The sequence below is a fragment of the Trichosurus vulpecula genome, chromosome 8 (assembly GCF_011100635.1).
Source record: "Trichosurus vulpecula isolate mTriVul1 chromosome 8, mTriVul1.pri, whole genome shotgun sequence".
Lineage (NCBI taxonomy): Eukaryota > Metazoa > Chordata > Mammalia > Diprotodontia > Phalangeridae > Trichosurus > Trichosurus vulpecula.
This window is the reverse complement of record NC_050580.1, coordinates 84,960,066-84,972,443: the sequence shown is the minus strand read 5'-3', so window position 1 is coordinate 84,972,443 and position 12,378 is coordinate 84,960,066. Positions and strand designations below refer to the sequence as shown.

At 38.6% G+C, this 12,378-nt stretch overlaps 1 protein-coding gene across 1 annotated transcript; it reads right to left on the bottom strand.

Annotated features, from left to right (window-relative positions):
• Positions 1-256: 256 nt before the first annotated feature.
• ANKRD1 (ankyrin repeat domain 1) lies at positions 257-11,675 on the bottom strand. Its single transcript, XM_036737202.1, has 9 exons — positions 11,425-11,675; positions 10,419-10,598; positions 8,346-8,483; positions 7,920-8,027; positions 6,448-6,546; positions 4,625-4,723; positions 4,355-4,453; positions 4,147-4,245; positions 257-1,173 (listed from the first exon to the last, which is right to left on the bottom strand). The coding sequence occupies exons 1-9, from the start codon at positions 11,449-11,451 to the stop codon at positions 1,063-1,065; spliced, it is 960 nt and encodes a 319-aa protein (XP_036593097.1). The 5' UTR covers positions 11,452-11,675; the 3' UTR covers positions 257-1,062.
• Positions 11,676-12,378: the final 703 nt, after the last annotated feature.

Here is a 12,378-nt window from a genome sequence, read left to right as displayed (position 1 = left end):
TTTCATGTTCCTTTGTGTTGTTCAGTTAGTCCTTTGACCCACAGCAAGATTTGTTTCCCCCTGATCATTCTCTTTCCCCACCACTAGATGCCTCCTGCTACCCAGCTCTGAGGCTGCTTTGGGTCATTGTCATTCTCCGCAAGCCAAGCCTGTTAGGGTGAAAGAGAGAGTGGGGAAGGAGGAGGCTGCCTCCAGTTCTCTGAAATATCCTTTGGTGCTTGGTTTTTTCCGGGTTAATAAGGAACTAAAACTAGCATTTTACAAGAGCATTCAAGTTTAATTGTAATTAGGAATACAAAATGTACATACAAAGCAATAGAAATTTACACATTTACAGTTTGGGTGCACATTCTCTAGGTTCGTGTTGCATTCCCAGCGTAATGCGACACATTGGCTTTGTTCCCTTCCCCTGCCTGACACTCACATTCATAACAATCTCTCTGAATACAACACTCCCCTGATCTCACTACAGATTCCCTGGCCTTGGTCAGAATACCAGTCAGTCCAGTCCAAGGAGCAAAACGGCATACTTGACTTTTGAATATTCTTAGACTTTAATCACTTTCCTTTCTCTTTTCAACCAACCTCCATTCACAGTCTTTTTTCTGAATTTAGCGCCAGCAGCAAAACTTCAGGGGAGAAAATAGACCACAATGCTCGCCTTGAAGTTCCTTACACTCATGTTGGCCAGGAAAATGGCCACTGTCTAATATCAATGGGCGTTTGTAATGCCGCTGGCTAATTAGATTTAGCAACTATGTACCGGAACTCTCTGGAAATTTTACACAATAATTAAGCTTTGATCGCCAAAGCAGCGATCTTGAAATCTGTGGCTCTCACTAGCAACCAAATAAATAGGAATAAATAAGAAAAATAAATAAAGCAAATTCACATTGACCTAAATGGAATTTTTACATGTCTCTGCTTTTTTCAAATTGTGCATCTTGTTCACCTTTTAGCACTTTCACTAAACACTGCTTTAGAACTAGATATGTAAGGTGAAACAGGTTTCCTGGGGGTCTCTCCACCCCACCCTCAACCGTTTTACAACTGTCAGCTCCTTTAGAATGTGGATATGCGAGATGTTTTGTATGAGTTCTCTTTAAGACTGTCAAAGATCGCCTTCGTGCCATTCTGCCACTGAAGAACTAGATCCATTGGGGTTTTCCCATCCTGTTCAGAAGAGAAAGCACCATTTTACTTCCAGGTGGAAAGAAGGGATAAATTCACATCTACAAGATTTGTTTGTTATTTAAATACAGCAGTGGATTATGGTGGAGTAGAGATCCTTTTCACATTTTTCATGATATGTACTTTGCAGCTAATGATGTTCAGCCTCGTGGTTCCATATGTGCACATGATTCTTTTATTGTAAATTAGGTGCCCAGGGCAGTACTTCTGAACTCTTCCAAGCCACTTAGGCAACATTAAGAAAGAGTTCTCATGCACTATTTCTTCCCTTTTCTTTTGAAGGTTCACATACTGGTGCCAGAATAGTTAGATTAATCCATCTCAAAGTATTTTGGACTTGCTGTCAATTACACACATACATTTTGAAATTTGCCCCTATCTTGTAATTCACAGATTGTGTTTTTATTTCTGCTACTAGAAAAAAGGGGGCATTTTTCTAGTCCTGCTATTTCTATGCCCACCTGTAAAGATGAACCTTGCTTTAAGAAAATCTAAACTTAATAGAATAGGTAAGAATTTAAGAAATGCCATACTTTGTGAAAACTGTGGCTCATGCTATCTAGAGAAGGCTAGCAGGAGAGTATGATCTTCCATCATGGTATCAACTTCCAAAGGTTAGATTCTATCCCAGAACATCTGTATTTTTTTTTCTCAGCCTCCTTAGCAGCTGGGATTATAGGAGTGGGTTGCCATGCGTGGCTAGTAAACTTATTTTTAAAAAATATTTTTATAAATGTATTGCAGTATAATTGGTTTCCTTTGTAATCCTATGTGTTTTATTTTCTGCATTTAAAAAAAACATTATTTTGAGAAGGGGTCCCTAAGTTTTACTGGACTTGCCAAAGGGAAGGTGGTTATTCATATGACAAAAGGATTTTTTGCTCTACCAAAAGATTCTTTGAAATAGGGAGTTCTTCCAGTGCACTTAGAAATGTTTTAACTTTCAAAAAGGCAATTTTCACATAACTTTTCCAGATGGAATAAATGCATTGTGTAATGTGAGGTGTACCTGTGGTTTAGGAAATGTAAAATGTTTTTGATAAATACTGCATTTAAGGCATGTTATTTTTAATTAAGTGTACTAATTAGAGATAATGAGCTTGAAAGGGTAGCTCAGGGATAGAATCATTCAATTTATTTTGCACAAATAGATCTGTATAAACTCGGTCTCAATATTCCCTTTTTATGTTCACCTGTCTCAGGATTTAGAGTTTGCAAAAGACAAAACAATCTAGGCCATTTTAAAATTAAATTTTATCTTATAGAAATGTTACATCCTCCATTTTCAATATTTCTTTTCAATTTTGACATCTAGGTTTAAGGGCAGGGATCATGCCTTATTTATCCTTACTTCAACAAGCATTAATTTATGAAATCTTTCCTATATACTGAGCACTGCCATAGATTCTCAAGGAGATACAAAAATAAGACCTTTTCCTCATGGAACTTACAAGGGATATGGCATGTATACAAATAACCATAATACAAAATAAAGCAGAAGAAATACAATTTCTCGTGCACAATGTATTATATACAACAGGTGCCTAATAAGTATTGAATGAATAAATTCTATTTACTTTTAGAGAAGGTGATTCTGAGGACACAATGGATGCTCAATATTGCTTGGTGTTAGGGAAATGGAAGGAGGGATGATTATATGCACAACTCAGAAATTAATAAAATATTTGTGGAGGGAAGTCTATTCAACTCAAATGGGGGAGGGGGTTAGTGGTTTTTTATACACTATGAGAGGATGTGTTTTATTTTATACATTATACGAGGATAAAATGATTCACAGGGTTGGAGGGGTTTTTTTTCAGTGCTCCTATTTTTATTATCCTGTTAATGGAATGTTTTAAGGGGTGCCCAAAGGCAAATTGAAGTTAAGGGTTATGGCAGTTCTCTCAAAATATAAACAAAAGAATGTCTTGAAAAAAGTTCTGGGGGAGCTGGTGGCAGGCAGGAAGAGGAAGGCAACAGGGAGGATGGTCCCTAATTATCTGACTCAGATGTCAACGTTTACTGGAATTCATTGCATCATTGCTGTGCTCTTCATTCTAAAAGCTTCAAATATTTCAAGAAGGGAGCAGGAGTTGGAGGGGTAGCTACCTCTCTAAATGCCCCTTGGGCTTAACTCAGCTGTTGGTGTTCGAGGCAGGCAGTATTTCAGTGACTCATGTGTCTCACTGTGAAAGTGAATGCTTCTGATTGCTCTCTTGTCTTGAAGTCCAAACTTAGAGTTGGAAAGGAAATATTTTGCATAGAAAGGAAGCGACTTTGAAGTGGAAGCAGCCACTGTATTCCAAGAACAGGGCTTTGCATTGCAGAGCTACTCTTTTGTTGAGTAAAAGAGCAAATTAAGTCATCCAAATATCAAATGAAGGATTCACTTAACATAGATAGAAGTTTTTCCTATCTCTGGCCAATTGACCTAAGTCTCCTCCACTGTCACTATGGAAACCATTGGTGATTTTGGAAGAGGCTATCAATTCTCCTAAGAGTCACAGAACCCCTAAAACATGTAGCTGCATGAATTGTTTTGAAGCTGTATTTAGGGCAGAGCCAGGAAGGACAAGGCATTCATGCACCCTAGGAAAAGTGTGAAAATTGTGCCTTTTCTGTGTTATTATTAGGTAGAGGCTTTGAGCTTTCATAAATGTTTAAAAAAATATTATGTGGCTATAACTCATGTTGCTTGACATATCATAAAACAAAATACCTACATGCCATAGGGAAGATTCAAAGGTATTGAAAATGTATACTTTTATATAAAAAGTAATATTGAAAAGTATCCTTAATTGTTCTTGTCCTACTCCCCACCCTGCCAAATATGCCCACCCTGTGTGTTACAGTTTAGGTGGCTTCCTACCCTGCCCTACTCCCAGTCCCAGACCTGATTAAAGGACTTCAGTAGAGAGGAACATTTGGCAAGTGATGTAACTATTAAGTACTCACGCAATTCTTGGCATTGAGATTTGCTCCATACATAATCAACAATCTTATCATTTTGTAACGGTTCAGCCTGACAGCATCATGCAGAGGTGTGTCTCCTTCCTAAAAGAAGTAGAATAAACAAGCTAAAGAAAGAATGCAACAGTGCCTTACCCAAGAGCAGTTAGTAAATCCAAGATTTGGAGGCAGGATTCCAATCCCTCTGACTTACCCGATCTCTGGCGTTAAGGTCAGCTTCACATGCGATGAGATGTTCTGCACATTCGTACCGACCTGTCCTCACAGCCACGTGCAGAGGTGTACTGAGCAGCTAGATAATCATAAGTATTGATAGTCAGACACACATAGTAAGAAAAGAACCCACACAACCTTCCTGTCAGTCACCAGCCTACCATAGCTGGAAAGAAGAGGCAAAACTGACAATGGAATTTTCATGTAATTAGTATGGAGTTTCCACTGCTAAGCCAACAAGGAACTTTACCTTATCTCGAGCATTGACGTTTGCTCCTTTGTTTAGCAAAAACTTCAGAACATCCAGGTTCCCACCACGACATGCCCAGTGAGCAGCAGTAGACTCAAGCTACATCAAGAAAGTAACAGAATATGAGATGCTATATGCTAGAAAGCAGCACACTAGGACAGGTGGGACTTAGCCCCTAAAAATCAGTGACAGCATGAGGGTTGGGGGGCAGAGCCTCTGTGGCACCCAAGTGCTTCAGGTCGTTGAGCTCTCATTTGCTCTTTTTGTTGTGGACAATGGTTTCTCCTGACTTGTAGTTAAAAAGAAAATTATAAGTCTGTGTTCCACCTAGCACTTAACATTCTGCTGGATAGGTATTACTTCTATTTCTGTATATCTGAACAACCTACAGGCTCTTAATAAATGTTAGTGATACCTAAGTAGGGAGAGAGTGCACTCTCAGAAGTGGTAGCTAAAACACAGTAGAAGCTTAGAACAGATCTTAATTCCAATCTGCTACATTTTGCCTGCTCACTCTTTCTCTCACCCAATCGATCCAATGATACAATTTTCAGTAGTCATGGATGCTGACAACTTCCGGATCTCTAATTTACAGTTACTGCATGCTATATGTATTAATAGAAGCTTCCACCACAGCAGCTAAATTTAATGAGATTTTGGCTTTCAGAGACACATTTGCCCCTGGTGTTAGTGTTTCTGTCCAAATCCCATATAGGGACCCAGCTGCCAGTGACTTTTGCTTTTTATTTGTTTGTTTATCTATCTATTTATAATTCTCTATGTTTGGCTTAAAATTGAATGTAGAGATCTTTTTAAAAAAAAAATCTATTTCCTCTACCCACATGCCCTGCCCTTTGTTATATACTCCCAAATTAAACTTCTTTTGAAGAAAATATCATTCTCTCACTTACTGAACAAATCTATAGAGTGTATGAATCTTTGTGGAAATCATAGCCATTCAGTTACTGAGGCCTGTAGAGGGGGCACTTTCCATAAAGCCACTTTATTCAGCATACACTAAATTTCAGAAAATCACTGATGCAGTAGGCACGCGCACGCATGTGAGCATACAGCTCCATATGCTGCTGATACCATGTCAGCATTGATGAATAGATAGTGACAGTGTATGTTATGAGAGGGCAAAGAAGGGATACTGAAAGGGACAAAATGACTATTTTTTCTCTAAAGTGCTACCAACTCAATCATGACACAGCACCCAGACCACAACGACCACAACGAACATGGTTCCAAAACAGATTTCCCTTCTGCCTCTTGTATATCCCTTCCCTTCTTGTTCAGAGAAAAGAGAAAATATATTCCCCATGACTACTTTTCAGCCACTGTCTTTTTTTCTTTCTGTAGAGGAGTTCCCTTCTTTATGACCTGACCTTTCTCAATTTTCTCAGTCCCTTCAGCCAGATTTTTCACTGGGGCTTTTTTTTTCTTTACTATCAAGTACTCTATTCATCTTTCCTAAGTTTAAAGCTATGCTTCCTGGGACAAGGCTTGAACATCCCTGGTCTTCAATTTCCTCATCTATAAAATAAGGAGGTTGAACTAGATAACCTCTGATGTCCTTTTCGGCTTAGAAAAAAGGAAGGAAGGAGGGAAAGAAGGAAGGAAGGCAGGAGGTAAGGAAGGAAGGAAGGAAAGAAGGAGGAAAGGAAGGAAGGAAGGAGGGAAGGAAGGAAGGAAGGAAGGAAGGAAGGAAGGAAGGAAAGAAAGAAGGAAGGAAGGGAGGGAGGGAGGGAGGGAGGGAGGGAGGGAGGGAGGAAGGGAGGTAGGAAGGAAGGGAGGAAGGAAGGAGGAAGAAAAATATTTACCATATCACGGAATTCAATTTGGGCTCCAGCATTCACTAACTTTTCCACGATGGCCAAATGTCCTTGGGAGCATGCTCGGTGAAGAGCTGTGCGTTTGTACTATTGAAAAAGGACGAAGGACAAAAGAAGGATGGTAATAAATATGAAAGCTCCACAGAAATCCACTCCTTCCTCCTCAAAGTGACAGATTGCTTAACTCTTGGGGTTTCTAATGCTTAAGATATTGATATCAAGTTTGCTAAATTTCATAGCAAACTCAGCGCAGCTGCCTATCAGGTATATAACAAAGGTGTTGAAGTCTATAGTGTGGTATGCAAATTTAAAAGGTTCAGAGGCACTCACATTTTGGTGTTTTTCCTTTATTGTATGCTGTAAATTCATTGTTTATTCAGCACTTGCCATAAAAAATCAAGCAGTTACCTTCCATCCAGGGATGTGGCTATGTTAGATGGAAGATTCATTTTGTAGCTGAGCTCAAAGACCCATCTGATTCACTTCATAGTCAGAAAATACAAAGTTCTGAAGAATTTTCACAAATAAAAATAATTTACATTTGCATAGCTCTTTGTGGTTATTATACATATAGGATTTCAGTCTTATACAAATAGGATATGCCACAAGGTAGGCATTTGCAAGTATAAGCTGACCTCAGTGGTCCCTCCCTTCTCTAAATATATGATCCTATAATCCCAATTTTGCAAATGAAGAAACTAAGTCTCAGAGAGATTCAAGGTCTTGGTCAAAGCCATACCGAATAAATGCTGCAGCTGAGACTAAACTCTAAGCTTTCCGAGTTCAGATACACTGCTTTATCCATAGTGACCCATTGCCTCTGGAACCATACAAAGGGGATCTGGTACCTTTGGTGAGTTTGTTTCATATATTAAGATTTATCTTCCTAGGGAAAATTAATATGTTTTGATCCAAACGATCCCTTTCAAACAAGCAAAGATGATGCCTAAGCTGTTTTTCTGTGGTTGACTTCATTGGTCTGAATAATGTAAATAATAGGTATCTTTCCCTCTTCACCCATCTGAAGGACCTTTTAAAAAGTTTAGCTATGTAATTGTTTTACTTTGTCAGAAGGGAAAGTTCTTTGGGTGGGTATCCTATGGAGAGCAGTTGCAAATGACTGTGATGGGAAAAACCAAAGGCATCAATAGAATATTAACTTTTTAAAACAAACTATTTCTAAAAAGTCGGACAAAGGCAAAGAAGACTTAATGAAGAGGGGAGCAAAGCATGATGCAAGGAGGAGATGATTATTTGGGCTATCAAGTCCCTTGTTGCATACAGCTGGGCTATTTATTTCACAGGTGACAAGGTCTGGTGAAAGTGTTTCCAACTGCTAAATTTGGGGGTTCTTCCCAAGAAGGTTGTGGTGAAGCATCAGAAACATGAAAGGGGCAAGATCTGGGGAAAGTGGAAGGGGTCTTGATGCAGATTTATTAAAGCATAGCTAAGGGACTTACTTCATCACATGTATCTGGATCTTTCTTGTCAGACAAGAATTTTTCAACTACTGGCAGCTTGTTGTCCAGGGCAGCCTTTAGAAAGCTCGACGCATCCACAGGTTCTGTCTAAAGACCAAGACAATTGCATGTATGTTACTGTGGTTGCTCTAATAGTCAGTCAGGCAACAAGTATTTATTGAGCACTTACTATGTGCCAGGCACTGGGCTAAACACTGGGGATACAAAGAAAGGCAAACACATGGTTCCTGCTCTTTCACATTTTAATGGGGAAAAAAATGCAAATAACTATGTTCATATAAGGAATATATAGTGTGAATGGAAGGTATTTTTGGAAGAACAGACTACATCACAGACTCAAAACATCAACATAACAACCATTCAGACACTAGACCACAGTTCTTACTACTTCCTTATAGAACTTACTATAATTTCTGGTTCAGGTTCCTTTAAAACGGGAACTTTGACTTTCTTGTATTTTTTTCTTTTCTTTAGTTGAATAATAGTTTCAAGGTCTTGTAAATTTTCAAGCTTTGATCTTTGTTCCAGTTTTTTCTTCTTGAGCTGAAAAAAAAAATAACTAACTGCACATTCTGGTGACCCTTTCGCAGAGAGCACCTTAAGGACAGGTGTTCACCTTTTTGGAGTCCTAGTCCCATTTGGTCATCTGGTGAAGCCTATGGAGCCCTTCTCACAGTAATGTTTTTAGATGCATAAAATAGAATACATAAGCTTAGAAAGGAAACCAATTATATTGAAATAGTTTTCAAAAATATTTGAAAGAACAAGTTCATATGCCACAGATTAAGAACCCTCTCCTTTCTAGGCTATTTCTACATGCAGAAGGTGAACGGCTGGGAGAAATTATTTATATAGTTCAAGGATATGTTTTTTCCCCTTAATATAAACATTTCAGATTAAAGTGGAAGTCTGGACTTGACTTATTCAGACAATTGCTTCCATTCCTCATTTCACTCTGCATGTCTTTATAAGTGTAGAAAGAGCCTAAACTCTAAATGTTGGTACTTCCATGTTAAAGAGACCTCAGGTCTTCACAACTGTTATCATCAGCACACAAAGTGTGATGTGGAGGAAAAATTGGTTTTGGGAAGTCAAGCCACCTAAGCTACATCCCTCTCTCTGACTTCCTCTAACTGTGGGATCCTGGACAAATCATTTAATCTCTCTTTATTTCAAGTGATTTATGAACTGAAGTGGCTGGGTCCCTTTGGGTCCCTTCCAGATCCATCATGAATTCTCTGAAACTCACTTTTCTGTCCTTTTATTGCACATGATTTAATCATGTGAATAGAACTATGGACCCCAATAAAAATAAATCTCAAATAATTTTAAGAAGAGAGTATAGAGACCTGATATCTGCGGGCCTGAGTTAGAATCCCAGTTCTGCGGCTCACTAGCAATGTTACCTTGGGTAAGTCATTTAATCATGCTTAGGCTCAAATTTACTCATCTGTAAAATGAGGGAATGTCGGGATGATTTCCAATGCCCCTTCCCCCAGCTCTGAATCCATGATTCCATACCCAATTCTTTGAAGGCCATTTAATCCTGTGATTCTACATTTACCTGTCCCTACATACTTTACTTCTTTACTAATAGATTAGTTGCATTTCAAACTCCATTCTGTAGGTTGGCTGTCTACACAGGCAAGGAAATCAGAGAAAGTAAAGGCAATTATCTAGGCTCTCACTCTAGTGGACAAAAACCATGTAATCATGGGGAAAGTCATCATCTTGATTTGAATTAGTCAGTCTCTATGACTTATCACCTTGTTGTTATGCAAATGTGATCACAGAAAATGTAAGGATTGACTTGGGATCTAGTGGTGATAGTTTTATCAGACTGCTTATTAGGTTATGACAGAGATACAACCTCTCCCTTTGAATAACTTGACTTATTCAGACAATTGCCTCCATTTCCATTTTATTCTGCAAGTCTGTGCAAGCATAGAAACAGACTGAACATTAAGTGTTGGTACTTTCATAGTAAAGAGACCTCAGGTCTTCACAGTTATTATCATCACCACACACAAAGTGTGATGTTGTGGGGGAAAAAACATTTGAGGAAGTCGAGTAAACTAAGCTGCATCCCTGGCTCTGCCGCTATCTAGCTGTGGGATCCTGGGCTTAATTTGCCCATTTTGAAAAGGTTTTTTTTTTTTTAAAAGACTTTGTGCTATCCTAGGCAGGAGATTTAGGCTATAGGGACTTTAGAGATCATCTAGTTCAACTCCCTCCTTTTACAAATAGGTAAACTGACCATTAAAGAGAGAAAATGACATTCAAGGTCACCCAGCTAATAAGTAGCAGAAGCAGAATTCAAACCTGGATGCTCCGACTCCAGACCCAGCACTCCTCCTCCTACACCACACTATATCCCTGCTTTTAATGATTTGCTTGGCTCCATTTACACCCAGCTAAGATTGAGGAGGACAGAAAAACAAATGACAGGATGCCACCAAACTTTTTTTTTCTTCTTACCTCTGCCTCTCGCTGTTTCTCATTTTGTAAGGTTTGACTTTCCCAGATCAATGAGTGTCTTGGAAGTGTCTTCAGGTCCTCTTGCTTCTCCAGTGTCACAGTGGCTTCATATTCTCCATTTCTGAAGTCCTCTGGGAGGAAGTCCCTGGTCTCCCTGCTGTCATTCTTCTTTCCTGTCACCTACAAATGCAAGATCAAAGGCAAAAGGGTGTTGTCTCAGGTAAATACCCATGAAGGATGCTGGATTCTCCTCTAGCAGCTGATTCCTTAAGGAAATTCTACTTTGGCAGGAAGAATAGACTTAGATTCCAGGTTATAATACTTCTATGAAAGGACTAGCCACAAATATTCTCAGGTTGTCCTGAGGTGATTCCTTTTCACCATACTGGGCAAATGAAGGATTAGTTTAGGTAGATGTTTTTAAAATATCTTTTTTGCTTGCTTAATCAAAGTTACCCTCCCACTTGCTCCTCAGTTATTAAAAGCTCATAAGTCTAGTTCTTTCAAATTTTTACCGTTGAGTTTTTAGGAAGTTTTAAAAATGTTTATGTTATTTATTTTATGTTTATGTTATTTACTTCATCCCAATATCCTTGGCTTCTATCAAGTATATCCTTTCTTCTCAGATATTTTGATAAATATGACCATTTGGCTTTCAGCAATAAATCAGAAGAGATAGTCATAATTCAAAGTATGCCACTAATTTACTATCAAACATCTCCATTTTCTAATCAATAACATGTCATATCAGATTATAATAAACTCTTTTCACATGTGGTTTGGATAGATAAAAGAAAATGGTATATTCTTTTCCCAATAGCAAACAGACCTGGTTCTCTAGTCTACATAAATTCTGAAACATTCTAAATAAATTAAATTTTAAAAAATTAAATAAACAAATGAAATGAAATTTAAAAATAAAATAAAAATAAATAAAAATTCTAAAACATTCTAAAACATAGATTCAAAAATACATACATACATATATATGTAAATCGGTACCTACCAGATCCTCTACCTTCAGCAGCATCATCTTTGCCCGTCCTTGGTTTTTAGACAATAATCTTACTAGATGACACCCCCAAGTCAGTTCTACTGAGACTCACTAACCAATTAGGCCTATATATATGATGGAAGGAGGAAGGCTGAGTGAGATAATCTTCCAACCTGGGAACCCAAATAACCTCCTTGCTCCGCCCACCACTAGACAACTCATAGGCAGGTGAATGTTCATTCCAGACCCAGTGTCTGGGAGTCAGGGAAGCACAGGGAGGGAGGGGCATAGCAGTCTAACCACACTGAATATGTGAATCAGGGGGAAATGTGAGATGCCCATTCCACTGGCAGTGACAACATAGCTCAGCAATGCTAGTCATCTGATCCATCAAGTGCCCATGGGACAGCTGTCTGTTGATACTGCACCATATCTCTCCATTTTTTCCCCTTCCTTGCCAGCTTTTGTGTGAGTAACATATCAAGAAAATGTAAATGCCCCATGTATCACACTCACAGTAATATCTTTCTGATAAGCAGACTTATCAGCACTTCCCTTAAGGGAGATGGGGCTTCAGGACATGTAAACAGCTTTAGAGGACAGGGCTTAAGTTCCTGATGGCACTTGTCTATATCTGTTTGGAATTCTCCTGAGAGTTATTGAACCAGAATGATGTCTGGGGCTAAAAAGACCCCATGACATGATACAGTGCCATCATTAGAAGAACTCAGAAGGATCCAGCTATGCATTTTGACTTAATGTTGTCACTGGACCTAATATAGCACATTGGGACTCTCAAGCTCTGTATTGAAAAAAATAAAATAAAAATTGTACCCCTTAAAAACTATTTTCTGAGCTGATTCCAATGATCTATGTTGCCAGTAAAGAAATTAGGGTCTAAATTTAGAGCTGGAAGACCTCACAGGTCATTTTAACACCCTCATTTTAAAGATAAGGAAACTGAGG